This window comes from Patiria miniata, unplaced genomic scaffold, assembly GCF_015706575.1.
Source record: "Patiria miniata isolate m_02_andy unplaced genomic scaffold, ASM1570657v1 HiC_scaffold_19, whole genome shotgun sequence".
Taxonomy (NCBI): domain Eukaryota; kingdom Metazoa; phylum Echinodermata; class Asteroidea; order Valvatida; family Asterinidae; genus Patiria; species Patiria miniata.
In genome coordinates, this window is record NW_024037057.1 from 5,230,050 (window position 1) to 5,257,541 (window position 27,492).

General features: G+C 42.9%; 1 protein-coding gene across 2 annotated transcripts; it reads right to left on the reverse strand.

Moving 5' to 3' along the window:
• Nucleotides 1–238: 238 nt before the first annotated feature.
• On the reverse strand, nt 239–25,963 carry LOC119725362 (histone H3.v1-like). 2 transcript variants are annotated; one of them, XM_038196766.1, is made up of 13 exons: nt 25,730–25,963; nt 21,221–21,377; nt 19,857–19,925; nt 19,031–19,231; nt 13,644–13,701; nt 12,547–12,680; nt 11,082–11,187; nt 9,213–9,371; nt 8,695–8,809; nt 6,396–6,464; nt 3,219–3,376; nt 2,076–2,199; nt 239–485 (listed from the first exon to the last, which is right to left on the reverse strand). In XM_038196766.1, the coding sequence occupies exons 1-13, from the start codon at nt 25,852–25,854 to the stop codon at nt 293–295; spliced, it is 1,668 nt and encodes a 555-aa protein (XP_038052694.1). In that variant the 5' UTR covers nt 25,855–25,963; the 3' UTR covers nt 239–292. The 2 variants fall into 2 exon arrangements, with proteins under 2 accessions (XP_038052694.1, XP_038052695.1); XM_038196767.1 differs by lacking the exon at nt 6,396–6,464 and having other exon boundaries at nt 25,730–25,962.
• Nucleotides 25,964–27,492: the final 1,529 nt, after the last annotated feature.

The following is a 27,492-nucleotide window of genomic DNA, read 5'->3' on the forward strand; positions in this document are numbered from 1 at the left end:
TCGGGTTGCAAATACTAGGAATAACGACGACGAAAAAAATGTCTTTCTCATAGTTCATTTGACTACGTTTTAAATTGTGACCGACTTGCGACAACCTGTGATTAAAGTTGATTCCAATAGGCTGCTGTTTTAATACAGGAATTGAGATACCCATGGGCCACTGACTTGGACCAGTAACCAAATTTTCAAGTGCTTTTTATGACTGCAGACTCCACTGGTCTGTTGTTATGTTTTTTTCTCTTTAATTTTTATGACAAATGAGCAGTTTGCTTTAGTCAATCAGGAGGCGTAGCTACATCTGCCGATCGGCAGCGCGCATGGACCCCTTAGCCAGGCTGGCCTGGGCACCGGTGTAGTGGCTGTTCTGCGACCCGACAGCCAAGCTGGGGTTGTGCCCCTCGCGTCTGGCCGGACCGGCCACGTTCTCCTTCCTGGGGCCGTGAACGATGCTGCGATCGCTGCCTTTGAAGCTGACGTACGTCTCCCTGATACAAAGCAAAAGTGAGAAAAAAATTGGGAGGAACTTTAAGAACAACTCTGACTGACTTCGCTCAAACAAAGGATGGTTGGACTAGTCTAGTTGATTAGTCAATCAGGGGGCACGTTTTGGTCACTGGTTACCAATATCCGTGCTTACCATAATGCAGGACAGGGAGCCAAGATTAAGAAGTTTTGTAATGACGTTTTGACCATCTTTTGACTACAGGCATTTATGGCCAAGTTCGCGCAAGGACTATAGTTGACCAATGGTTAACTAACGTTTGCCCGAACTCTGTCTAGTCGACGGTGGTTGACTACGCTAGTCGACTTTTTGGAACCAGCCTACTGGGGTTGGTTGCATCGCTGGTAACCAATAGCCGCGCGCATTCATAACGCTATCAGAGAGCCAGGATCCAGAAGTTTTGCGATGACATTTTGAGTATTTTTGACCAGCGTTTGACTAGGGACGTTCGCACGTTGCTACCAGTGCGCAGGCGTAAGGTACGTCACAAATCAACCACTAGTCGACTAATGGTCCTTGCCCGAACTTGGCCTATGTTGCCATCATGTTGGCCAAAAAGTTAACGGGCAGGTGTGAGTTACATCACAAAACCATTATTCGTCTCATGGTCGTCACCTGAACTTGCTCTATGATGCAGGACAAACAGAATTTCCTGAGACACGACACGATGCACAACTATTTAAAGCTGCCATCTTCTGAGAGTGCAACACAGAATTTTGCTAATTCACCGACTAGTGAATGAGACATGCTCAAATTTCACCGTGGCCCTAAAATGGGACTTTGGGTAATCCCGTAACGCCAACCAATGGGCTAAATCTGGCCTGTTATGTAGGCTTGGTGCATGAAAAGACTTCCACTGAAGCACCATTCTCAATCGACTCAGTCAAATTTTGTGAGCTCTGGAATCGTTAAAGATATAGTCCATCATTTGTAATTTGAGCATTTTGTTTGTTTGTAGCAACAAAAGTGCTCAAAATCTAAAGAAGGGTACTGAACAACTAACCTGATGAAGTTTCAGCGCAGCTTCAGCTATATATTGCGAGAAAAAACAGCATTCTAGGATCTCAATTTCAAATCAAAAGTTGCTGAATCATGTTTTGAATTGGGCCTGAATTCAGTGTCCGAGACACGTTCTCACTGAGCCGATTGCAGCTACGCGGTGTCGCGCACTGATCCGACAAATTATAGCAACCACGCGCGCACGTGCGTCGTGCCAATGCTTGTGCGCGCTTTGCCGATTTACAAAACAAACTAATTAAAATTGTCCTACGGTGCGTCTTATGAAGCACCATTGGAAAGGCCTTCTTTCGTTGATTACTTCAAAATGACAACTTGCCAGAATGAATAATTTCACAGGGAGTTTAGTCCACTTACTATCTTTCAACCAAGTATGTTTTTCAACAATAATTACGCCAGTTACTTTTCGGATAGCAGCAAATGATGGACTATAGCGTTCACACGTTTTCGTAGCGTCAAAGAGCGGTTTGTTTATGTATCGGAACTTCACACCCTCTGTCCGCGTCCCTTTCTGCATCCACAGTGAAATGGATGAAACGAGAGAGGATCCACTTACAGTAGGTTGTTCTTGTTGGGGCCGTGGACCAGCGTGCCGTCCGGTCCTTGGGTGGCGGACGAGAAGTGCGACAGGAACTCCTCCCTGGGTGCCCGCTCGGCTGATCTGGTTCTGCGTGCTGCGCCTACGAGGACAAAACAACATCATAACAAGCCTGTACATGAAAAACTGGCATTCTTAAAATTATTCAGACGACATCCAGAGGGTGATGGGACAGGCGAACGCTGGACATTTTCAGATCTGAAGGAATATTTATTTATTATTATTTTTTATTCGGCGAAGCTCCCGCAGGTGTTGACACGATGCACTAGCGCGCCTGGTTGCCATAATTCGTCGGATCAACCGTTTTTTTTACTGCAGGAATGACAAGTCCGGCCCCCTTTTTTAAATGGATGCCACGCCCCTATTAAAAAAGGGTAAATTTGCGATGGCTCCACATCTAAAACATTTTCTCGCACGAATATAAACATCTGTGCCAAGTTTCATGCTTTTATGCAAAAGTGCACCATTTTTTCACATATCCGCTGGACTGTCAGGAAAATATTCTCACCATTGCATTCATAAACATTCATTCATAAATACCTCTGATAGTTAACGCATTCCTATTGGTCGAGAACCCGTCACGTGGCCGGTCTTAAACGGATGATAAAGACATGGCTAGCTGGTCTTAAACGCTTTTCCAGGGTCACACGAAATTTGGACTCCTATGAAATCCGGTGCCTTTTAACATTTCATTGGCTGAACGTTCAAATTCCTCCCGTATGCATGCGCAAAGTACCACCAGTGAATCAGTATTTCATGGTCCAAAATTCACACTTCACCAGCCCAGCTGCGTTTTGCGCGACATCGCGCAGTACCATCGCGCACGCCAATGTCCATATTAGGTAACGAGTTGTGGAGGGGCATTCCATATTATAGTCAGAGGGGTGTTTCGTAAAACATGATGTAAAATTGTTGAACAAAATGGTTGGCAACGTCTAGTTTTTGAGAAAAAAAATTTATTTTGGACCGAAAAGGTATTTATGAATGGGAATAAATGTGTGTTCGGTCGGTTTTAAACACTCTGTTTAAGACCGGTTTGAGTGTTATAATACCTCCCAACACACATTTATTCCCTTATTATTTGTATACTATTCCACTCACCTTTGGCTCTGGCGGCCGCCTTGGCCTGGCGTGAGGCTGCCGGGGTGCTTGGGAGGCTGGTTGACGGTGCAGACACAGTCCCAGGAGAAGCAGAAGCAAAGGAGGAAGGTGGAGACGGTTTAGAGACAGAGGATGTCACCCCAAAAGATACAGGAGCACTGCAAAACCAAGACAGACAGACCAAAGATATATACGTCAGATCAAAACATGAAAGTAGTGCGTAGACACTGAGGGAAAATAACACTGCATTTCTAATGTCCTCCTTGATATTTCTGTATCCAAAGTAACAGACTTGTGGGATTCTGAAGGGATTCAGATTTTACCTTGCGATAATATTCCTCCCATTTCACAATTTAAAGCCACTCAATATTTGTTTTATATAACTGACATATAGAACCTTGTCATTTGATATATATTTGAACTTTTATTTCAATACAAAACTGGAGAAGAATGTATTTCTCTCTTCCAAACCACCCCTTCACGAAAATGTTTGAACCCAACGCTGTAGCGCTGGCTCTTTGGAATACGCGCTACGTGCAACGCTGAGCGCGCACACCAGCATGCATTTGCACACAAATACCGCGTCATGATTCTTACTGTTCAATAGTATTTCCCATTCCCCATGGGCGAATAGTACTTTTTGAGCCGGTATGTCGGTTATATAAATATGGTTAATTCACACGAGAGGATTAGGAGGTTTGAAAAAGAAAAAAGCAAAACAAACGCTACCAAGACAAACTAAACACTATCAACAAACACACGAGGGGGACATCCACAACAAAGTGATTCATGACTTGGTCATAATCAAGGGACTCAAGACTCAGTCTTTACACAAGTGACTCAGGATGCAAGCTCATCACTCTAATAACTCAACGACGGTCTTGACCAATTGACTCAAGACTCACATTTTTAACCATAATGATTCAAAACTCGATTTAAATCGAGTGATTCATGGCTTGTGTCTTCCACAAATACTCAATGACAGTCTTAAACCAACTGACTTAAGACTCAATCTTAAACCATGTGACTCAACACTCAGTCTTCAACCAAGTGGCTCAAGACTCAGTCTTCAACCAAGCGATTGGACTCAGTCTTTAACCATGTTACTCAGACTCCATCTTCTTGAACCAAGTGACTCCAAGACAGCCAGTAAATGACTCAAAACTCAATTTTCAACCAATGACTCAAGACTCAATCTTGTACCAAGTGACACAAAACTCAGTCTTCAACCAAGTGAGTCAAAAACTTGATCCTGAACCAACCGACTCGACTCAGTCTTCAACCAAGTGAGTCAAAAACTTGATCCTGAACCAACCGACTCGACTCAGTCTTCAACCAAGTGAGTCAAAAACTTGATCATGAACCAACCGACTCGACTCAGTCTTCAACCATGTGACTCAAAGTCTTGATCTTGAACCAACCGACTCGACTCAGTCTTCAACCAAGTGAGTCAAAAACTTAATCCTGAACCAACCGACTCGACTCAGTCTTCAACCAAGTGAGTCAAAAACTTGATCTTGAACCAACCGACCCGACTCAGTCTTCAACCATGTGACTCAAGTCTACATCTTGAACCAACCGACTTGATCCGGTCTTCAACCATGTGACTCAAAGTCTTGATCTTGAACCAACCGACCCGACTCAGTCTTCAACTAAAGTCTTGACCTTGAACCAACAGACTCCACAGAGTCTTCAACCATGTGACTAAAAGTCTAGATCTTGAACCAACCGACTCGACTCTGTCTTTAACCATGTGACTCAAAGTCTTGATCTTGAACCAACCCACCTGACTCAGTCTTCAACCAAGTGGCTCAAGACTCAGTCTTCAACCAATCGATTGGACTCAGTCTTTAACCATGTTACTCAGACTCCATCTTCTTGAACCAAGTGACTCCAAGACAGCCAGTAAATGACTCAAAACTCAATTTTCAACCAATGACTCAAGACTCAATCTTGTACCAAGTGACACAAAACTCAGTCTTCAACCAAGTGAGTCAAAAACTTGATCCTGAACCAACCGACTCGACTCAGTCTTCAACCAAGTGAGTCAAAAACTTGATCCTGAACCAACCGACTCGACTCAGTCTTCAACCAAGTGAGTCAAAAACTTGATCATGAACCAACCGACTCGACTCAGTCTTCAACCATGTGACTCAAAGTCTTGATCTTGAACCAACCGACTCGACTCAGTCTTCAACCAAGTGAGTCAAAAACTTAATCCTGAACCAACCGACTCGACTCAGTCTTCAACCAAGTGAGTCAAAAACTTGATCTTGAACCAACCGACCCGACTCAGTCTTCAACCATGTGACTCAAGTCTACATCTTGAACCAACCGACTTGATCCGGTCTTCAACCATGTGACTCAAAGTCTTGATCTTGAACCAACCGACCCGACTCAGTCTTCAACTAAAGTCTTGACCTTGAACCAACAGACTCCACAGAGTCTTCAACCACGTGACTAAAAGTCTAGATCTTGAACCAACCGACTCGACTCTGTCTTTAACCATGTGACTCAAAGTCTTGATCTTGAACCAACCCACCTGACTCAGTGTTCAACTAAAGTCTTGACCTTGAACCAACAGACTCCACCGAGTCTTAAACCATGTGACTAAAAGTCTAGATCTTGAACCAACCGACTCGACTCTGTCTTTAACCATGTGACTCAAAGTCTTGATCTTGAACCAACTGACCCGACTCAGTCTTCAACCAAGTGACCGACTTCACCGAGTCTTCAACCATGTGACTCAAAAACTTAATCCTGAACCAACCGACTCGACTCAGTCTTCAACCAAGTGAGTCAAAGTCTTGATCCTGAACCAACCGACTCGACTCAGTCTTCAACCATGTGACTCAAAGTCTTGATCTTGAACCAACCGACTCGACTCACGTCTTCAACCAAGTGAGTCAAAAACTTGATCTTGAACCAACCGACTCTACTCAGTCTTCAACCATGTGACTCAAAGTCTGGATCTTGAATCAACCGACTTGACTCAAGTCTTCAACTATGTGACTCAAAGTCTACATCTTGAACCAACCGACTTGATCCGGTCTTCAACCATGTGACTTAAGACTCGATCTAGAACTGTATGACTCATAAACTCGGCACAGAAGCAGGGGAGCTGGGCTAATACACAGCATGCAACAGCCAACACCAAGCATCAGCACCAACTCTGACCTTGTTTTGGGCTGTGTGGCCGGTACTGTGCCAGTACTCAACGCTCCCGAGTCACTAGCTGAGGAAACGCTGTTAGAAAGAATTTGATGGATTTACGACGGTAAGGGTTAGTCTATGTAAAAGGGTTAGGAGATTCGATGAAGAAAAAATGTGAGACAAGACCAACTCTGTAAACAAACTGTGCAAAATACGGTAACATAATTGTTACTTCCACGTGTCTGACAACAAGTGAATCAAAACTTGATACCCAGACAATTTTTGTTGGTCTGGTTCAAATCTCACAAAATCACATCTGACAGAGTATTGCATGTTGAGAAAATCTGTGGCCGTTGTGGCCGTACAACTCGGTGTCGTGGTATTTTTCTACAAGATTCAGTCTATCCTGGGAAAATCTTCTCTTGATGTGGTGTTTTTCCATTTGAACATAGCTGCCAACTTTTCAAAATCCCAATTAGTAATCAACCCGCGCAGTCATTTTCAACTTCTCGTTTTATCAAAAGCTTTACCAACATCGAGTACAGGTACATGGTTTACATGTACACATACATGTGCATACCCTTCTTGTTGTGAATAATAATGTACTGAAGGCCAAAAGATAATTAAAAAAAAATGTTGAAGTCAAATAAATAATAACAACCATAACATGTGCGCATATGTTTTTTGAGATGCATGCTATCGATGTGGAGTTTTGAGTTCGTATCATGTTTTTACACACAATGATTTAGGGCCACCGTATGCAATAGAAATATCCCGCCAACATACCTTGCAAACGCATGCTGATTTATCTTTTCTGGACGTTGTGACAAACTCAAACTCTATTACCAATTATTCCAACCATACTCTTATTAAATTCTATGATTAAAATCTCGCACTGATGGGTCTCATCCCGGCAATGAGCGACTAAATGTGCTCACGATCGTCACTGAAAAGTACTCACATACAGTACACACAACCATGACAACCACACATCCACGAGATGCACACAAATGACACGACATTGAAAAATATCTTTAGTCTGGTCCTCAAGTACTCCACTGCGTACACTGCATTGATGTCTATCAGGTGCTTGACTGCATTCTTATTAGACTTGTCACCAGTCCATCCATTATCGCGACATTTCGCCAGAAGTTTTCGGTCAAAAACGATACTTTACAAGTATTTTTTTTTTCGCTAGGTAGAAAATGGGAAATTCGTAATGTTTTAGTGGCAAATCGTATTTTCGTAATTTAACAAACAATTCGTAATAATTACGAAAAAATCGTACTAGTTGGCAGCTATGTTTGAATCATCAAAATTCAAAGGAAAAACATTCTGGTATCAAATATTGCAACACACAAAATGAATGTAGGAAAATCCCAGCTAAAGACCGTTTAAAGGGAATATACAAAATTTGCTTTTGCTCTACTTTTCAGAAATGGAGGAGGGAAAAACCGTATAGATTTGTGTGTTGGGCACACTTTCACTTTTATAGCATCACATTTTGTTACCATTGTAGTAGATTTGCTGCAACAATATTCTGTACACTTGTGGGGCTAATGAGATGATCACTTAAATTGTATACAATTGTGGAATAGGTCTGATTGGTTGTATATGTCTCCCTGATAAGTGCTAAAGATTTGCAAGTATCTGTTTTAGATAATGCTAATATTTCTGAACATGTTGGCCCAGCAAATAAAAATTTTCCAAATCAGTTTCTTGGATCCCCCTTTTGTTACACTCGGGAGAATTGTGCGTCAATATATCGTTATTTTGTTTTAGTTAAACCATGAAGACCTGAACTTATACTTTAATAGATCTAATGCAGTCATAAAACAGTGTACGCGAGCATGTTGATTGCAATTAAAGACAAGTTGTTCTTCTTAATGAGCGATTCGTGATGATGTGTCATGTGACTATAATTAGTTCTATATTAGTGGTCATTTTCTAAAACAGGGCCTTGGCCTTGGCCTTAGCCTTGAGGGTTAAGCCTTTGCCTTGGCCTCGAGGCTTGAGGGTCAAAGCCTTGGCCTTGGCCTTAGCCTTGAAGGTTAAGCCTTGGCCTTGAGGGTCGAAGCCTTTGCTCAAACACTGGCTTACGGTTACCCTATTTCACAGGCAAGCAAGGAAATTTGGCTTATGCGAAGTGTACATGTACGTCCCGTAACTAAGGATTCTGTGCTTACACGGGGATAGCATGGAATCTCTGTGGCACAGTTAGCACAGAGCGGCGATCGTAAGCGCGGAATTCTGTCGTTAGCAGAGCCATGAAATTGGAGCCAGTTATTTGCAATCCACCCCCAGTTTGGGAGTAATTTCTAACCTTGCTTTGGGCTGTGCGTCCGTTACCCTGGTCGTAGCCGAAGCCCCCGAACTTCCAGCAGAGCTGATGGAAAAGGTCACGTTGGAGGGAGTCGTGGCCCGTGCTGTCGTCTTGGCTGAAAGTAAACAAACAAAATCAGATCCGTTCATACTTGGTGCGAAGGAGACTCAAACATTCATGGTACCAAAAAAAAATCAAGAAATTCGCACTGCAAAAGTGGAATACACATTAACGCCAGCGAATTTCTTTTTAAAGAATCGTTCACAATCCTCATCATCAGTCTTTTGTATAAAAGATTGGTTTTGTTCACTTTTTCTAATCAAGGTCGTCCTGGATTTTACTCCTGTTCTCAATTACTCGATGATGCTTCACATGCGTATCCTCGATTTACACCATAAAGAAAACCGCCAGCACACACTATCTGCGCGTCCCTCTGTTTGCGATTCTCAAAAAAATGTGCAAGGACGCCCTCTACCGGTCATACAAGGGGTCCGTTAGTCTGTCAAGCAGTGTCCTACCTTTGGTGTCGCTCTTCTTAGCCTGCGATCCGCGCTCGTCCGCCACGGTCATGCGGAGTACCTGAGTGGCTCTAGCCTGATTGTACTGAGTCGTTTCCAGGGCCAGCTCTATCAGGGTCTCACTGGCCGATGGAAACATCTTCTTCAGATTGTCAAGCACTGTAAACAAACAAAACAAATAATAATAAAAATGGTGTGTACATAAACTCCAGCTAAACCGACATCGTACAACTTGTCAAATTGCTCAAGTCGCCGTCTGACTAAAGTCTTGATTGTCCGTAATGTATTTCCATTGAAGTTTTTTATGTTTAAGTTGGCATTTATAAGTCGCCATATCGCTCAAGTCGTCGTGTAACTCGCGGTCTCCTTTCCATAAAAAGCATTACAAAATCCTTTGTGTAAGTCGGCATTCAACAAATCACGCATTGGCATCGACTTCCTGTACTGCGGTTGGCAAAGTGTCGAGTGAAAAGTGGTTTGGCACGGCCTGTGATTGCTGCATGCATCGGTGTCGAAAAAGGGTGTGCTACTGCATACATCGCAAATGCATCGTGAGCATATCAATACCAGTACCCCCTCTAGGCTGTACGCATGCGCTCTGTCTATTTTGGGGTCGTCTTATTGAATGACTAGTGCTGCAGTCAATGCATGCGTGTATACCGGACCAGGCATGCATTTAATTTGTTTCTGTGCACGTACATATGTATTGTGGTCTCCACTATCAATACCCCAAACGTGATGATACAATTTGAGGATTAATTTGCTGGATTCAACTTAAGCATTAAGGAGATAATCCAGGGTAAATCGAAGCCAATTAGTACAATGAATCATGTGTGCAAAAGACCATTCGTGTAAGCCGGCAAAATGACGACTTACAGCAGATATCGGCATTCGCGTAAGTCGTCACAAATTACTCGGGTCCCGCGAGTGCCGACTTAGCCGGAGTTTACTGTATTAATAAAGCGCACGTATCCACCAGGTACTGGTGCACAAGGGCTACATCATTATTACCCCTGATCGTTGGGCCCATGAAACCTTCCAAATACCGTCTCAGCTCCCTGGGGAGTATACAGCTCGATGCTGCCTGTTAGGCGCAAGGAAGCTAATTCAATCACAATAACCATCTCTGCCCTCACAGGTACCCATTTACTCCTGGGTGGAGAAAAGCAATGAGTGACAAAGTGCCTTGCTCAAGGGCACACGCACCATGACCCCAGGCTGGACTCGAACCCACAAGCTGCAGCTTTACCCGCAGACCACGAATCCAATGCCCTTAACCCCGGGGCCACAGCACTCCACAATCAAACACCCAAGTATTTTTGATGGAAGCCAGGCATTCTCACTGGCTGACAGTAACACGATCTTCAGATGATCCAGGGCTGAAAAAAGGAACAATCCAACAAATAAACAAACAAACAAGCAAAAAAAAAAAACCAACTCAACAAACAGTCAGCCTCTAGCGGGCAAGAGGTAGGTGGTTCGACTCTCACCTGTTAAGTTCTCAAGAAGGAGTTTTGAGAAGGCGGGGACGCCCGGCTTCATTTTTAAAAAATTCTTTAAGCCACCCGAGTGACTTTTCCAACTTTCACTCGGGAGGTAACACTCCGAGTATACAGTGTATAAATATACGTTGGTGAAGGGCAAAACCTTTATTTGATTTAAATTCTTTACATAGAAATAAAGCTATGCCAGAAACAAAGATTGAAAGTGAAGAAGATTTGGACTACGAAAAACAAACAAGCAAACAACCCAACAAAACAAACAGTCGGAGTCTAGCAGGCAAGAGGTCGGTAGTTCGGCTCCCACCAGCATTTTCATCCAAAAGACTGACAGAAAAGACACAAGACTTGGTGCTTTTGAAACACTTACTCTTCTGTTTCATTGCAGCGGAGGGGTGTTTCGGGGAAGAGGCTTTCGGTGGCGATGGTGCTTTAGGCTTTGTGGCAGCCCTGGCCGCGGAGGCCATTGCTGTCTTCTGCCAAAATACGAAAGTTGGAAAACAGGGGAAAGGTTCAGGTCGAACACCGCTTAAAACTTAAAAGGTAATACGCAAAACATGCTTTTGCTGTAGTTTTCAGAAACGGATGGATTTGGAGGTTTATAGTGTTTTGTCTTACAATGGCCTGTTTAAAGGTTTGTGTTCATGGATGCTGGAAAAATCGAGAAAAAAAAAATGTGGTTCTTGTAGTCTGGTTCCCTGACCCTACCTCAGACAAAACGGAGCAATGTATAGACGTCGGGGAATTGTCAGGTCAGTGAACCAGAGTATAGCCAGCTTGCACCCGTTCACGAATGTGTAACTGATTGCGAACAAAATGTGGACTAAGTCCGACTATTTGGTAAATTGGGGGCAGTGTTTGAAAACCTCATTTTTTTTTCTGACCATCATTGGAAATTGATACAAAAATTCAGAATTTCTTGAAAATGACAGCATACCAGGCAAAATGATTTGACAGGATGCTTTTCTAATAATTTGGTAATTTTTATTTTTTATGTTCGCAAATGTTGTATATTAGGCCAAAAAAAAAAATATTCGGTCTCTGGTCAGACCAAAGTTCCGGAATTGACGCGGCCACGCGGCTTTTTTTTTTTTTTTTTTTTTTTTTCTTCAAGCTTGGATTGTACAGACAAGGTAGGTACTATTTTGCTTTTTTGGTGTCCTCATGTACATTGGTGTCCTCCATCATTTGCCTTGGTGCTTTCGATCATTTGCCTTGGTGTAATTTCCCATTCCTTGGTGCTCTTTGGTAAAAAAAATTGTGGAGGTGTGGAAATAGAGAGCGCTGTTGGAGCTACCGCAGAACATTTTGGAAAAAAACAAAAAAGATCGACGACCATGATTAAAATCGACGCGCGCGCTGACCAGAGACCGACTTATTTTTTTTTTGGCCTTACCTTTAACAGTAATTTCCCAAACATTCAAGATTTGAACCGTCCTGACTCCTCCAAGATCTACCGCTGGGGAGGACTTTTTAATGAGAATCGAGCCCCACGTGCCGGGTAAGTGAAGTGAGTGAAAAGACTCTTCCTTCCTCAATCCTACAAAATCCTCAAAAAAACCTCATGCTGGATTTTGAAGAATCTAGGAGGTTTAGAGTTAACAACTGGTTTGTCTTTTTTTTTATCATTAAGGAATGTTAGCACTGAGTTGAGATAACTGTACGTCGGGTGATGTAAAAAAAATTCAGATGGGGAAAACGAGTACAAAGTGTCTTGCCCAAGGACATCAACTAGAATTTTGCTCTCAGTGGTTTGAAACTAGTCTAAGACCAGCTGTCTACAAGACTTGAGTCCCCCATCAAGATGTTGATTTCTCGATATTTTTTTTATTTACCTTTTTGTCGTCTTTTGGCCCCATGGACATCAGGACAGAGGTAGCCTTCCCGCTGTCCCAAGAACTCGTCTCCAAGACCATCTCCACGACATTCCTCTCAACGCCAGGGAAGGCATCGTCCAAACTCTCAATAACTGAAAAATCAGACGATAAAATTGTCCTTTCAATTTCAACTTTTTTGGGGGAGGGGAATATCGCCTTTGACTATTTTACACAGAACTGTGGTTGGAGACATTTGCTCAAGTTAGATCGACTGTTTGCTGCCGCGAACTGCTAACTGACTATACCTAAAGTGTACAATTCAGAAAAGTCAGAGAGCCCATATTTAATATTCATCTTTACAAAAACTTAGCAAAGGAAATATATAAATGTATACATATTATGTATAGCTATTAAATGTTATTGTTTATCAAATGTAATTTATTCATTAATTTGTTATTAAGGGAATAAATGTGTGCTCGAGAGGTTTTTATCACTCTGTTTAAGACCACTTAGAGTCTGGGTGCTGATAATTACCCGAGCCGGAGGCGAAGGTAATTATCAGCACCCAGACTCTAAGCGGTCTTAAACAGAGTGATAAATACCGACCGAGCACATATTTATTCCCATTCATAAATACCTTTTTGGTATAAAAAAATCAAATAATTCGTTCAAAAATCCTGATTTTGTTCAACAAGTTCAATTCATGCTTTTTGAAACATCCCTCTAGCAAAATAATGGAGTGTTCAGCTGGCGAGTTAGATGTAAACAACCCTTTTATTGAGATTGACGCGCACGTAGCATGTTCTGCGCAGAACGCACCTGGGGCGTTGCGTGTTGAATTTAGAACTATAAAATTCTGACTCGCTGGTAGTGTTGCGCAAGCCTACGTGAGGATTGTGAATGTTCAACCAATAAACAATAAGAGGCACCGGATTTTGAGGAGTCCACATTTTATTGTGACACTGGGAAAGTGTTTAAGACCAGCTAGCCATGTCTTTATCATCCGTTTAAGACCGGCCACGTGACGGGCTCTCGACCAATAGGAATAGCTAAACTGTCTGAGGTATTTATGAATGTTTGTTATCTGTGGGTGGGGAGGTCAAATGTCAACTCACTTGCTCGTTTTTGCCCCGCTGTTAATTGTTCTGCTTCAGGTTCGGTATTAAATGACGTCTGGGAAAAAAAAAAAACAAATATCAAGGCATATTTAAAGGGAATGTACATCATTGGCTTTTGCTTTAATTTTCAGAAATGAACTATTTGAGGGGTTAGTATAATACTCAAATTATTGTTACACTGACATGTTTGAAGTTTTGTTTTCGAAAATGCTAAAAAAACCAAGAAAAAACAAAAATGTTCAAGTAGTCTGGTTCCCTGACTCCACTGAAGATGAAATGGATCAATTTACAGATGCCGGAAAATTGTACGGTATTAGGGAACCAGTCTAGCTGGCCTGCACCCTTTCATGAAAATGAAACCAACAGCAAACAAAATTTGGACTGAAGAAAATGGTCAATTTGGAGCAGTAGTGAAAAAAAGTTAAGTTTTTCCTACGGCGGTCGGCCGACCACCGTTGGAAATGTACACAAAAATGCAATTTTCTTGAAAATGACTTCACACCAGGTGCCATAATTTTACAGGATGCTTTTAGACTGTCAGTTACCAACATCCTGTAAGGTATTTCGTAAAAACTTGGTCGTTTTATTTTTCGATGGATGCAAATGTTGTATTTTCCCTTTAAGTTTTCTGATTTTTATTGAGATTTAAATTGAGATATTTAAGATATATTACAGTTGACTCTCATTAATACGAGCTCAGGTTAAAGGCGAGCCTATCGTCACCATTTTGACAAAGTAGCAAATCCGTTTAGAACCGAGATTTTATATAATCTGAGATTTTATGAAATCTGTGATTTTTGGATATTTTAACATTTTATGTCCTCTGCATGATTACCACATTTCGAGACACAAAATTCTATCATTCATTAACCCTTACCCAACTGGACCCTCCAACGCATGCCAATATGTGCCTCAAGAAAATCTCCTATGTTTTTTGCATGGCCCTCCAATATCTGCCATGTCATTTCAAGGGTAACTGGACAGGCACTCCAATACATGCCACAGAGAACAATGAGAGTCCTCTGATAACAAAGTGAGTGCCCCCAGCTGGTCAGTATCAGGCACCCTCCAGGGCCTCCAACTCCTGCCAATTGGAGCCTTCACTGTTAAATAAAACTATCTGCCAATAAACTGCAGCTGGAGGGCATTGGCATAACCAACTGACATGCAGTAAACTACCCTCAGAGAGTAAGGGTTAATATGAGCTCAGGTTAAAGGCGAGCCTATCATCACCATTTTGACAAAGTAGCAAATCCGTCCTGAACCGAGATTTTATATAATCTGAGATTTTATGAAATCTGTGATTTTTGAATATTCTAACATTTTATGTCCTCTGCATGATCACCAAATTTCGAGACACAAAACTCTATCATTCGTTAATAACGCTAATTACACAAAGTAACGAAAGTGCGACACACAACAAGATTTTGCGGTTTGACGAAGTGACAAATCGCTAATCGTCAATCAGTCTCATTGATTTTACACGTGTGCTATATTTAGACTTACGTAGACTCCACGATGTGTGTTTTGACAATGTGATGAATATGCGTTCTAAAATGTATACATTTTCTATTTGCGCGCGCTGTGTACAAGCAAACAATGTATACTACATATTTGTGACGAAGTAGATTTCCCGTTTTGACGACGGGACGAATATCTTTAGTAATTAATATCTTCTACTTAAACATGATTTTTATGAACAGAGAGCATTGTTTTTGGTTATTTAACTACTTGACTATCGTATATATAATCAGACTAGGATCCGGGGGGGGGGGGGGGTGACAAAAAAAAGTATTTAGAAATTAATAAAAAATACTGCTAAACACTCCATCCCCCCTGCTCTGACACCCAAAAACAATTATTACTGATATAAATATACGCCTGTGCACAAAATAAGGACAGAGCCTGCTGGGTTACGGGGGTATTTGTACACTCTCCTAGCGTTGGATTTGAACAGCGCCCCCATTGAAAGTATGGTACGAGCCTTTGAGTACAGGGGTGCTGTGTTCGAACTTCGTTGTGCGGGTCAGGAAACGGGCTGCAATACTCTGGATTCTTTGAAGGTGATCGATGGTGGAAGCTGGCAGGCCATAAAATACTGAATTGCAACAGTCAAGCGTTGATATGACGAAAGCATGAATAAAGCTGTTATGTCGTTTTGTCTGATTGCACTAGCGAGGGAATGTGACTACTGATTCTCAGGTGAAACATGGCGATGTGGGTGTTGTTGATTACGTGGGCCTTGAAATTCAGACTTTCATCAAAGATGACACCAAGGCTTCGAGCTGTTTGGTATGGCAAGACTGTCGATGAGGATGATCTCCATGGCGGTTGGAGAGCGTTGTTATGGTGAATTCAGCACAAGGCTGATAGTCATCATCATCCGTTATTTCTTGAATTTGTTCAGTGGCGGGGTGAATATCAACTATCACTGTTAACGGGTTGAGACAGTGCAGACGGCATTCAGGAGCAGTGCGGATGACATCGAGCATAATCCAGGGCTCAATTACATGCCTATGCATGGCTGAACACACACCAATGCTGGGTACAGACTACAAACTCGACACAATGCATCCTCCATAATCAACCGATACTTTTTTTTGCCATTCAGCCTCAATCCCCCGAAATCCTCCAAAACTACCCGGAGGATCTGGGAGGATGGAGGAAGGCTAGGGTGATTGAAGGCTGTGATTTAGTCAAAATACCACGGGCCGGGAAATAACGGATTGGTGTGTTGGTGGTTGCAGGGGTCTCTGTGGTGGCCGGGGTGCTTGGTGCATGGGTAACCATGACAACGGGATTGGGCTGACAAAGATGCCTACACAACTGTTACCATGGTAATCAAGATGATAATCTTGATTGAGAAGAGCGTGATGCTGATGGTGTCGGTAATATAGATGAAGATGATGATGATCGTAACTACAAAAGTAAAAAAAAAAAGTTGACAAATTCAGATGCGACATCTAACAGATTCAGAAAATTTGCCGAAAGATCCTTTGTAAGTGGCAGCCATCTTTAAGACTCTTGAGGAAAGGTATATACCTCAAGAGTGTGGCTGGTCACTGGAGTCCTGCTGCGAGCAGCAGACTGCACCCTGCGTTGCTCTTGCTCCCTCTGGATGTGCTGCTGGTTCTCCTGCATCTTTCTCTCTGCTTCGGCCTCCTCCCTGGCTCGCACAAGCTCCGCCTCCCTCTGACGGGGTCTCAGATAACGACCCTGGCAATAAGTATTGCACGGTGCGGTCGGTTCCCCGGTTCCAATGTAAGAACTGGAACCGAGAGTCCAATCTTTTCAAGAACTGGGTACTTGTTATGCTTGGTTGCAGCTCCAAAAGAATCGGTTCTAGATTAAATTACCTACTCTCTGTGCACAAAACCCAGAGCCGAGAATCGGCTTCATAGGAGTTCAATTGCGTGAAGGCCCGGGACACTCACTCTGGCTAGTCAAAACAATGGTGGGGAAAACCACACTGACTCGCAGGCGCGACGGAGAGTCAGAGACAACTGCTCAACAGAGCCCTTTGCGGCCACAAGGCACAGAACATTGAACTCAATACTGGCCCTTTGCCATGGCCCTGTGCCATGGATAATAAATGTTTTGAATGACACACTTACATGTACTCATGTGGCGTGGCCAGACCGATCGGGGCTACTTGGACAAGCGGTGTAGCTCTAAGTTAGGTTTTATGAAATACGGACTCATTGGTGGAATTGCGCATGCTTATACATAGATAAACAGTAGATTGACCGATCACGTGAGAGGGTTTAACCAACAAAACGAAAAAGGAGTCCCATTTTCACAGGAGTCAGATTTTCATATCACACCGGCTCTGAGTGCTGGAATCGGCTCTGATGGACCCAGCTCTGAGTGCCGTGGGAATCGGCTCCGACGGATAAAGCAATAAATGCTAAGTTCGCTTTTAAATTAATACAACAATCTCCACGGTTTCACAGGAAAAAGACACATTTTGAAGCCAAATACGTAGTGGAAAAACATGTACTGCACTTTGAAATCCATGGAGCTCGGACTGCACAAGGAGACACTGTTACTTTCTTAGAGTTTAGGCACTCTCCTGAAGACGGTCATAGCATACTGACCGGAACGTCGAGTAAATACCTCTGGTTCTTTTCAGAACCATTCTCTTAGTTGAGAAATTATTCGCACATGGTGTTACCGCAAACCTTTCTTTATTTACTTTACATTAATTTTAAGGGCTTGTGTTTTTCATTACATTTTCCGGGAGCCGGTTTAGAGAACCGGAACTGGCTCTAGAAATTCTGGAACCGCCCAACACTACTGGTAATCCTGATTGGCCGATGGCACCTGTGGTTTTGTTCAAAAGGCATGGGCCAAACAACTGCAATTAGATTTACTGATCTTTGTGCATTTCTCTGTATTAATCCAAAATTGCTTCTTAAAAATAAAGCTTTTCTTTTGGAAGGTGAAAGAGGATTTTTTTTTTTCATCCGCCCTTTTCCTCCGACCAAAACTTATTTCACACTTTCCAGCCCCGCCTAGTCAGATACTGCAGCAGACAACATCCTTTGTTGGGAGGGAGCAAATGCCCAAGGACAGAAGGACAGACTTTTGAGGAATGGTACATACCTGAAAAGTGTGGCTGGTCATTAGAGTCCTGCTACGAGCAGCAGACTGCACCCACTACGGGGAGGGAGGATGCAACTTTGGTAAAAGTACCTTACTTAAGGACATTAAGACTCTGAGGGAAAGGTAAATATCTCAGAAGCATGGCTGGTCACTGGAGTCCTGCTACAAGCAGCAGACTGCACCCTCTACTGGGAGGGAGGATGCAATTGTGGTAAGGAATCTTGCTCAAGGACGTTAAGACTTTGGAGGAATGGTATATACCTTAAGAGAGTGGCTGGTCAATAAAAGTCCAGCTACGAGCAGCAGCTGCACCCTCTACTGGGAGGGAGGATGCAACTGCGGTAAAGTACCTTGCTCAAGGACATTAAGACTCTGGAGGAAAGGTACATACCTCAAAAGTGTGGCTGGTCACTGGAGTCCTGCTGCGAGCAACAGACTGCACCCTCTACTGTCGGGAGGATCCAACTGCGGTAAAGTACCTTGCTCAAGGACATTAAGACTCTGGAGGAAAGGTACATACCTCACAAGTGTGGCTGGTCACTGGAGTCCTGCTGCGAGCAACAGACTGCACCCTCTACTGTCGGGAGGATCCAACTGCGGTAAAGTACCTTGCTCAAGGACATTAAGACTCTGGAGGCAAGGTAAATACCTCAAAAGTGTGGCTGGTCACTGGAGTCCTGCTGCGAGCAGCAGACTGCACCCTCTACAGGGAGGGAGGATGCAACTGCGGTAAAGTACCTTGCTCAAGGACATTAAGACTCTGGAGGAAAGGTACATACCTCAAAAGTGTGGCTGGTCACTGGAGTCCTGCTGCGGGCGGCAGACTGCACCCTGCGTCGCTCTTGCTCCTTCTGGATGCGCTGCTGGTTCTCCTGCCGCTTTCTCTCAGCTTCCGCCTCCTCCCTGGCTCGCACAAGCTCCGCCTCCCTCTGACGGGCTTTCAGCTGACACGCCTGACAATCCTGATTGGCCGACGGCACCTGTGGTTTTGTTCAAAAGGCATAGGCAAAACAGTGGCTTAACCCTCCTGTGCTCGGTGACAATCTGTAGAGCGTTACTTGTCTAAAACTATCAGGTGACAGATTTCACCAAATCTGCAAACTGCCCTCATATTGGTACAACTGACCATTTTAAAATGGCCGCTACACAAGCTGTACCTGTATTAGTGGTCATACTTTCTGCCAAGCCACTTGAATAGGCTCCGACAGGAAAAAAATCCATAGGGATTTGTGGCAGTTGGAGAGCAGCCTGTACAAAAACTATCAAGAGCGGTGGGGGTTTGTCTTTTTGACAGTTTGTGATAATTACATCATCCGCGTACCTGTTTTCGAGGCATCAGGTTTTTACGAGGTTTGACCTTTTAACGACACAAATGTGCAGATTCGTACTACGCAACCAGTTGATTTGTTGTGTGTGCGGTACGCGTTCCACCGCCAGCCCAAAAACTTTGGAAACCAAAGGCTATGTCGGTGTTCTTCTCTTGCTTGAAATGAATCCTTACACCCTCGAAAACCGGTACACTGAGGATAAGTACAGGAGGGTTAATCGCGAGCAGCTGTGCAAGGCTTGTTTAGTCTTGGGTTCAAATCCACTGATCTCACTTACCTCATTAGTTTTGCAGGTCTTGCATTTCGGTTTGGATATCGGCTGCATAGGGATGGCCGGACCTGCGTGCTGCCAGAACAAGCACATGCAAAATATTGATTGGCAATTCCAACTGAGGTCCCATAAAATAGTTGCGAGATGTTGACATTAAAACCCTCTTGCTGTTTAATAAACAAACAGACAAAGTTTCCCTCCCTTTCCCAATGGGTCACTTGACCAATATTGACCCAAGTAACAGCATGGCTCAGAATGCATGTTTCCATAGGAGGGTTCAAGGCGTTTTCACACTACTCTCTTGCCCACCTGGGGTGAAATTCACAAGGTAGGGCCAATGATTTTCCGCGATCGCGGAAAACGGACAGGAATTCGCAGAATCTGCTCCTCGAAACGGAAAACGGAATTTGAATCTGAAGAAAATAACTTCTGCAATTTTGTTGATAAAAAACATAATTTCGTTAAATTTATTGAATTGTTGATGATTGATTGAACAGACGAGCCATATAACAAATGAGCAGTGTTTATATCACGATTTTGGCGGGACAAAAATGTTCAAGATCAGAGCAATAAATGTTGTGAGATCTTTACGCGTAGTCATGGGAGTGACAGTCCCAATGCAATGCCGTAGCTGTCGGTCAGCGCACGGGTCAAAATCATCACACTCACGGCACGCTATTGCAGGTCTCTTTTGCTCCATCGGCAGGTTTATTTTTCTTCGTTCAATCAATCATCTATTTGTATAACATCTACCTTTGGCTCTTTTGAAATGCATGTTGTGCTTCGGTCCAAAAATCTACCGTAAACTATCCTATTTTGTTGTAAACGTTAGTGCGAAAACAAAATGGCGGATATGAATTTCGCTTCGGCCAGCTGATGTGTGTGACGTCATGGGATTGGCCTGTACGGCTATTGCATGTTTCTTCCAGGTGTGGCAGTGGCGGTGCATTATACGACTTGACTGTGGTGAAGTTAAATTCTACGTCTGTACATTGATCAGTCGTTGATAAAAATAGCAATCTTTTGGGGGCAATTTTAGCGCGTTTCAACCAAACGACTATTTTATTATCGTCTTGGAATTATTTTCTGTGCACATGGTATATGTTTTAATGCCGTTTTATATATTGAATAAATGTGAAACGGAATTTTTCAGCCTGAAATGGAATTTAGGATTTTTTTGAAAACGGAATTTCCACTTTTCTGAAACGGAAAAACATTGGCCCTAACAAGGGTTCCCTGTAAGTGTAAGCAGAACCAAGTCTGAATGAAAACAGATATTACGACCGATCCACGTCATAATGTCAAAAAAAAAGGAAATCTAGCACCCCACTTAAGTACCAAATATAACCCTTAGATTGGAAACTATTTACCATTGGCATTCTGGGGGAGCTGTGGGGCATTCTTGGGGAGCCGTAGGGCATTCTGGGGCTGGGTCCTGGGGCAATACCACCTCCGCGTTGCTGTTCGTAAAAAGCCTTTCGGGGGTCAACCCACTGCGTGGATCGGGTGGCGTGATGAATGAAGAAACTGTCAAATTAAAGAAATAATTCAATTTGAACTTTATTATATAAGAAAGACTTCAATCATTCGCAGCCATATAAACAAAAAAGTATTTAAACGTAGGTTAGATCAATTGTCATTCGTGCATTTATTCGTTCGTTTAAAGCAACAAAAGTGCTCAAAATCTAAAGATGGGTGCTTAGCAACTAACCTGATAAATTCCAAGACAACGTTATTATAGGATCTCAGTATTAATTGAAAAGTTGCAAAGTCATGTTTTAAATGCGCCCGAAATCAGGATTTGGGACCAGGGCTCGATTTACCCGGGTGCACGCATGCACCAGTGCATGTAGATTTTTGCTTGTGCACGTAGCTTTTTTACTGAGCATGCACGACATGCATGTAACTTTTTTAGCCACCAAAATACTCATTTCATGCATATATTTACCAGTGAGTGAGAATAAGAATAAAGTTTGTTGAATACTTGACCAGATACATGTAGTGTACAAACGTGTTATTTCTTTTATAAATCCATAAATTATTCCTCGCACCATGCTCGCACAGTCACAGCAGATTCAGAGTACGAGGTAAAATCTCGACGTACGTCCTGCAACCTCCTCCGATCATGCATGTGATTTACCACGTGATACATGCTGCGGATAATTTGGTATCGCACTGACGCTCCGGGCATTCCTTTTGTCCGGATCATAAGTGCGATTCCAAATTATTAGCTGCGTTTATCACGTTGTCTCGTTATTGGCCAATCTGACGCCGCCCATCATATGCGCCACACAAGCAGACGTGTAGCTCGGAGGGCTCCGATAATTTTGCACGCAAATGACCCTGGGTACTCTTCCAGGGTCATTTGTCAGGATCACTTGTCAGGTTAAAATCTAATTTCTACACGTTCGTATGGGTCTTCATCGACGGGAAATTTCGTCGAAATGACACATCCTGAACACGCGGGAAGGCAAATTTAGATTTCTAGGCGAGTACTGAACATATGTACGAAATTATGTATGGCGGATCAATTTCGCCATGTTCAAAATGCCACGTTGTATACAACGCCTCGTCACGGGTCTAGGCTTGAGCATGAAATTTAAAGAGAAAGAATGCCTTCAGAGAAGCAGACAGGTGTAAGTTAATTATGGTGCATGTGGGTTTTTCTTGGTGCCTGTAGGTTTTTTGGTCTACATGCACCAGTGCATGCCACTTTTTTTTTGTAAATCGAGCCCTGTTTGGGACACCTTCTCATTCAGCCAATTGCAGCTACGCGACGTCACAGCACGAATATAGCAACCACACGAGTGTATGTGTCGTGTCACCCATTCATGGATTAGGCAAATTACAAACAAACTACTTATGGAAATTTCCAACAATGTGTCTTTAGACACATCTTTGGAAATTGCCTTTTTATACTGTTTCCTTCAAAATGACAGCATGCCTGAAAGAACAATTTCACAGGAGGTTCAAGTACTTGTTTTTCGGCAAAAATGATGGAGCGCGCCTCCGAGCGATCGAACCGAAAATGACTGCGATCAGTCTGCGCACGTGCACGTTTCAAGTGTCAGGTTGGCTCAGTGCGGAAAGGGCATATTTTTCATCATTTTTGCCGAAAAACCAACAGAATCCACCGATGGGTGCACATAACGTGAGTATGTCATGAGGGGAAAAAGTCTGCCAACCGGACACCACTTACCTGCCGCCAAACATCCAAATTTTCACCTTACCTTGTGTTTTCAACCAAGAGGAATCCAGGAAAGAGTGGACATGCGAAAAAAAATTGGTAAAAATGTGTTTTTGGAGCACATTTTGCATGCACATGTAGTGCAGATCTGAGTTGAAGCAGCCGATCAAAACTGATTGAAGTGTCTGGAACAGCGGTACGTTATACGCATGACATCGATAACCATGACGTCGCATGAGACGTCGCATGAGCCGGCCAATGATAGTGCAATACGTCATTATGAATATCTATTTTCTCATGAATATTTAGTTTATTTCAATGGATACTTCAAATACGTCCAAAGATTGATCATTGCAACAGCGATCGTGCGCGGCCTAGCGGTTAAGAGACTCGTGTATCAAGCAAGCGTCCGAGGTTCGAATCTCGATGAAGTGAGCGACTGATTGATAAATAGACATTAAGGAAAGGAGGGGGTGAGAGTAGAGGAGGGAAAGTGGAGGGAATAACCATAAAAGAGGTAACTTTTGGCGCTAGAAAATTAATTGAAAAAAGTGGTGTCCGGTTGGTAGAATTTTTCCCATCGGTCATACTGAGCTGGAAAAGTTGAATTTCGTGATCTTACTGACAAAAAAATATCCACAACCGTAATTCTTATAACTCATTAACTGAACAAGCACACAAGAAATGGATGCGAGCCACTCTGCCATGTCTGTGTTTGCAACCCAACAAACGCGAACCTAACGCCACGTTCACTGGTCTACGCCTAGCCCCATAAATGTGGCCTATTTACTGGACTGCCTCCGTAAACATAGGCCACACGTCCACATGTACAAAAATCGTGTCGACTTTGCCAAATTTTGATTTTCACATTTAGGCTTAGTTTGTAGGATTTTTTTGCTTTAGAAGCATACTCACCCACTTTATACTATAGGCTAATCAGAAAGTGCTGCCTTTTTCAGATGTCTAATTTTTGTGAAATTTCATGTTGAAATTTTGATACGCAAACGTGTAAAAATGAATCTGGAAATTTCACGAAAAGTATACATCTGAAAAAGGCAGCACTTTCTGATTAGCCTATAAAGTGGGTGAGTATGCTTCTAAAGCAAAAAAATCTTACAAACTAAGGCCGTTTTTTTTTAATTACTTGGATTACGGAATCGCCGCCGGAAAGAATCGGAATTTTGAAAAAAATTAAAAAAATCGCCGCCGGAAATTGTCGACTCTGACTACCCCAAAAAAAAAAAAAAAAAAAAAAAAAGTGCCTATTGTACAAAAAACTCTATATTGCGCGCTGTCCAGGCCTGTAAACCATAGTATTAGTACTGGTTTGATCGAACGACATGACATACACCGCGTTCCCACTTGATTTGGAAAAAAGGCGGATCAAGATCCGGCATTTTGGTGTGATCGTTATCTTACCGCAACGAAACCGCAAGTCGCGTTCCCACTTATGCTTGATCCACCTTTTCGTACGGAAATGTTGGGTCCGAAAGGTCACTGAGTTCGGAATTACGCGCGCTCTGTGGGAGTGCCATTGTTGCATGGTTGCATGCTAGGCCAGGATGGGTCAGTTTTCAAACAGCACTATCAGAATTAACAGACAAAAATTACGCGAATTCACCAACATAAATCACGGATCCGTAGAGGATCCGTGCGTGCATAAATTAAAAGGTGAAATCCAACAGAGCCGCTCACGTGTGACATCACGGCAGAAACCAATGCATCGATAAGGGATTCCCTGGTTCTGAAGCTTCTCATTGGTTAGAAACGGTCACATGATGTACAACGACATCATTTTCCAATTTTCTATAATCAATACTTCAGATTTGTCACCCCCGTACGTACCGCGTTATCGGCACTATTCCCATCGCATACTCGTAAGCTTTTCAATGATTCTGTGCCAAAGTGAAGTCTTTTGGTGAGTGTGAACTCAGAGTCATTTATGGATGGAAAAATAAGTAAAATTTCAGGAATGAAAAAGGTTTAGTAATGGACGAACACGCAACAAAAATAAGGCCTATAGTGTAGTTTTAGGATACCACGTGCGCTTTTGCATGCGCGGTGCTAGCCCGTAGTTCAGCGGTTGTTTATTGTGCATGTTGTAAACGCTGGAAATGTCCACATGAGCTACACGCCTGAAAACGTGTTTCTTCGTTCATGAGACCGCAACATTTTCGCGCCACTCGTGCACCGGGCGGATGTTAACAGGTCAAATTGCCGGATCAGATCCACCTTTTGCGTTCCCATCTGATCGTGATCCTGCAATTGCCGGATCTGATCCACCAATTGGGTGACTGTTCATTCTCGTGCCCGTTTTTGTTTCTTCATGTCTCTATGGGCGCCGCCATGTTGGATGATAGGGCGCCCCCATTTTTTTTTTTTTTTTTTTTTTTTTTTCATTTCCCGCTCGCCGCCGGAAATGGGGACCCAAAAATTCCGTAATCCAAGTAATTAAAAAAAAACGGCCTAAGCCTAAATGTGAAAATCAAAATTTGGCAAAGTCGACACGATTTTTGTACATGTGGACGTGTGGCCTATGTTTACGGAGGCAGTCCAGTAAATAGGCCACATTTATGGGGCTAGTCTACGCCTAGCCCTCGGCCCTAGGTAATTCCTTCCTCCATGCTAGGCCCTAGGCCCTAGGCCCTATGTTGTTTTTTGCCGGTCCTACTAAAGCGCGATCAGAACTCACTATTTCTTGGCATTGTGGTCGTATTTTGCCTCCCAGCCCGGTGGGAGGGGCATGTTGGCCCACCAAACTCCCGCTCCAGGATGCAGATCCTGCATCAACCTCCCTCTCTGGAAGTTTGCATCCATGGTTGAGTGAAATCTTAGATTTTCAGTTGAGGCGAAACAAAATAATGTCGATGTCGCTCGCCAAAACAAAATCTTATTTAGCAGATGTCTGGCGACCGCCTCAAATTAGCGCGGTGTGCCTTGTCAACATAATGCAAGTAGGCCTACCCGGAAGCCATACTATTGCTAATTTTTTCCACTAAACTTGTACACGTCCTTCAAGCATTATGATACTACAATACATACAATGGGCGTTGCCAGTAAGCATTATTGTGGTCATATACTTTTATTGGAAGGGGGGGGGGGGGCAGGCTTTGAGTTAGTACCTCGTGTTAGGCTACATTTTGCCCAATTTTCCGATAATATTAATATATTTCAAAATCACAGAATTTAATTATAGCTAGCTAGTAGCTCCATATGGTCTTATACATGTAACATGGTGTCGCTGGGGTAGGGGACTATGCCATTATTAACCCTAAAAGGGCCGGGGGCGGAATCCGCCCCCCCCCTAAACTATTTCCGCGATAGCCTTTAAAAACAATTTCGCGACCCTAGCTGTTATGACTTTTTAGCCTCAAGCCTTCCTGGACACTGACTACGCCTCTATGCCCTACCTAACCCATGAAAAACTAAATAAACTAAATCACACATTCATTTGCTTACAGGTCTTTGGGTAATCCTTACTTTTAGGACACCTCTATTTTTTACGAGTTCTGTTCAAAACCGACTTTTGCAGATGACTTTCCAGTACCAAAGTGACTTTTGCAGGCTAAAGCAGTCTTTTTTCTTCATATAAACTCATGTTAGTTGTAATTTTGAAAGCACTTTCAAAGAAAATGTGACTTTCCTACCTTTTTTTCGCAGTCAGACGTCATGTTGTAGTTCTCACAACACAAGTGAAAGCCTTACATAATGAAAGCCCAATGCTGATTGGCTGCTAAAAAAATAAATAAGATGTTTATTTTTTATCAGCCAATCAGCATCGAGCTTTCATTGCATCGAACTTTCACGTTTGCCATCTTGGTTTTTGAGTCTGTTTTCTGGTTGTCATCGTCGCCCTTTACCCCCAAATTTCCCTCATAAATCAAAGCCCTGCCCTCTTTCCACAAATTAAATTAAACCTGCTGATATTCAAGACTGAGGTGTCATTGCCAATTGTTCAGATGTGCCAAGAAGTATCAGAATGTCAATTTTGAGTGTCATTTAGTCAACTGTTTTGGTGAGTCTTTCCCTTCCTATATAGGAACGGGTCCTAAAAGTAAGGATTACAATTCTTTGCTTACATCTAAGGCGCAGCGGTTACAGGTGGCGGCGCCTCCAAGAAAAGAAGAAGAAACATTAGGCTACTTCAGCATGGGAAAAGTAATCAGGAAAAAACATTTGAATTGTATTATGGATACTCACAATAAATATAGCTTACAGGCCCTTAACAGCCGGTGTTATTTGCAGTCCGGATGAAGATAGATAAGATGCAAACATCAAAAAGATGACACTAAACAATACTGTCAGCCGATTTGATCGCCAAAATTACTATAGGCCCAGTACTAGGAGAACAGAACGGTTCACTATACCACAACTTAAACGTGGTTTCGCATACGTACGCCACAACTCTTTACTTGGGCTTCAGTGTTATTCGCGTCGTGGCATCCGGTGCCTGTT

Excerpts from the sequence above, each read along its gene's own strand:
- LOC119725362 (XM_038196766.1), bottom strand. The coding sequence starts at position 25,854 with ATGGATGCAAACTTCCAGAGAGGGAGGTTGATGCAGGATCTGCATCCT. Across the intron at positions 8,810-9,212 it reads TAAGAAGAGCGACACCAAAG|CCAAGACGACAGCACGGGCC; the intron begins GTAGGACACTGC and ends GTTTACTTTCAG. Across the intron at positions 486-2,075 it reads CCCAACAAGAACAACCTACT|GGAGACGTACGTCAGCTTCA; the intron begins GTAAGTGGATCC and ends GCTTTGTATCAG.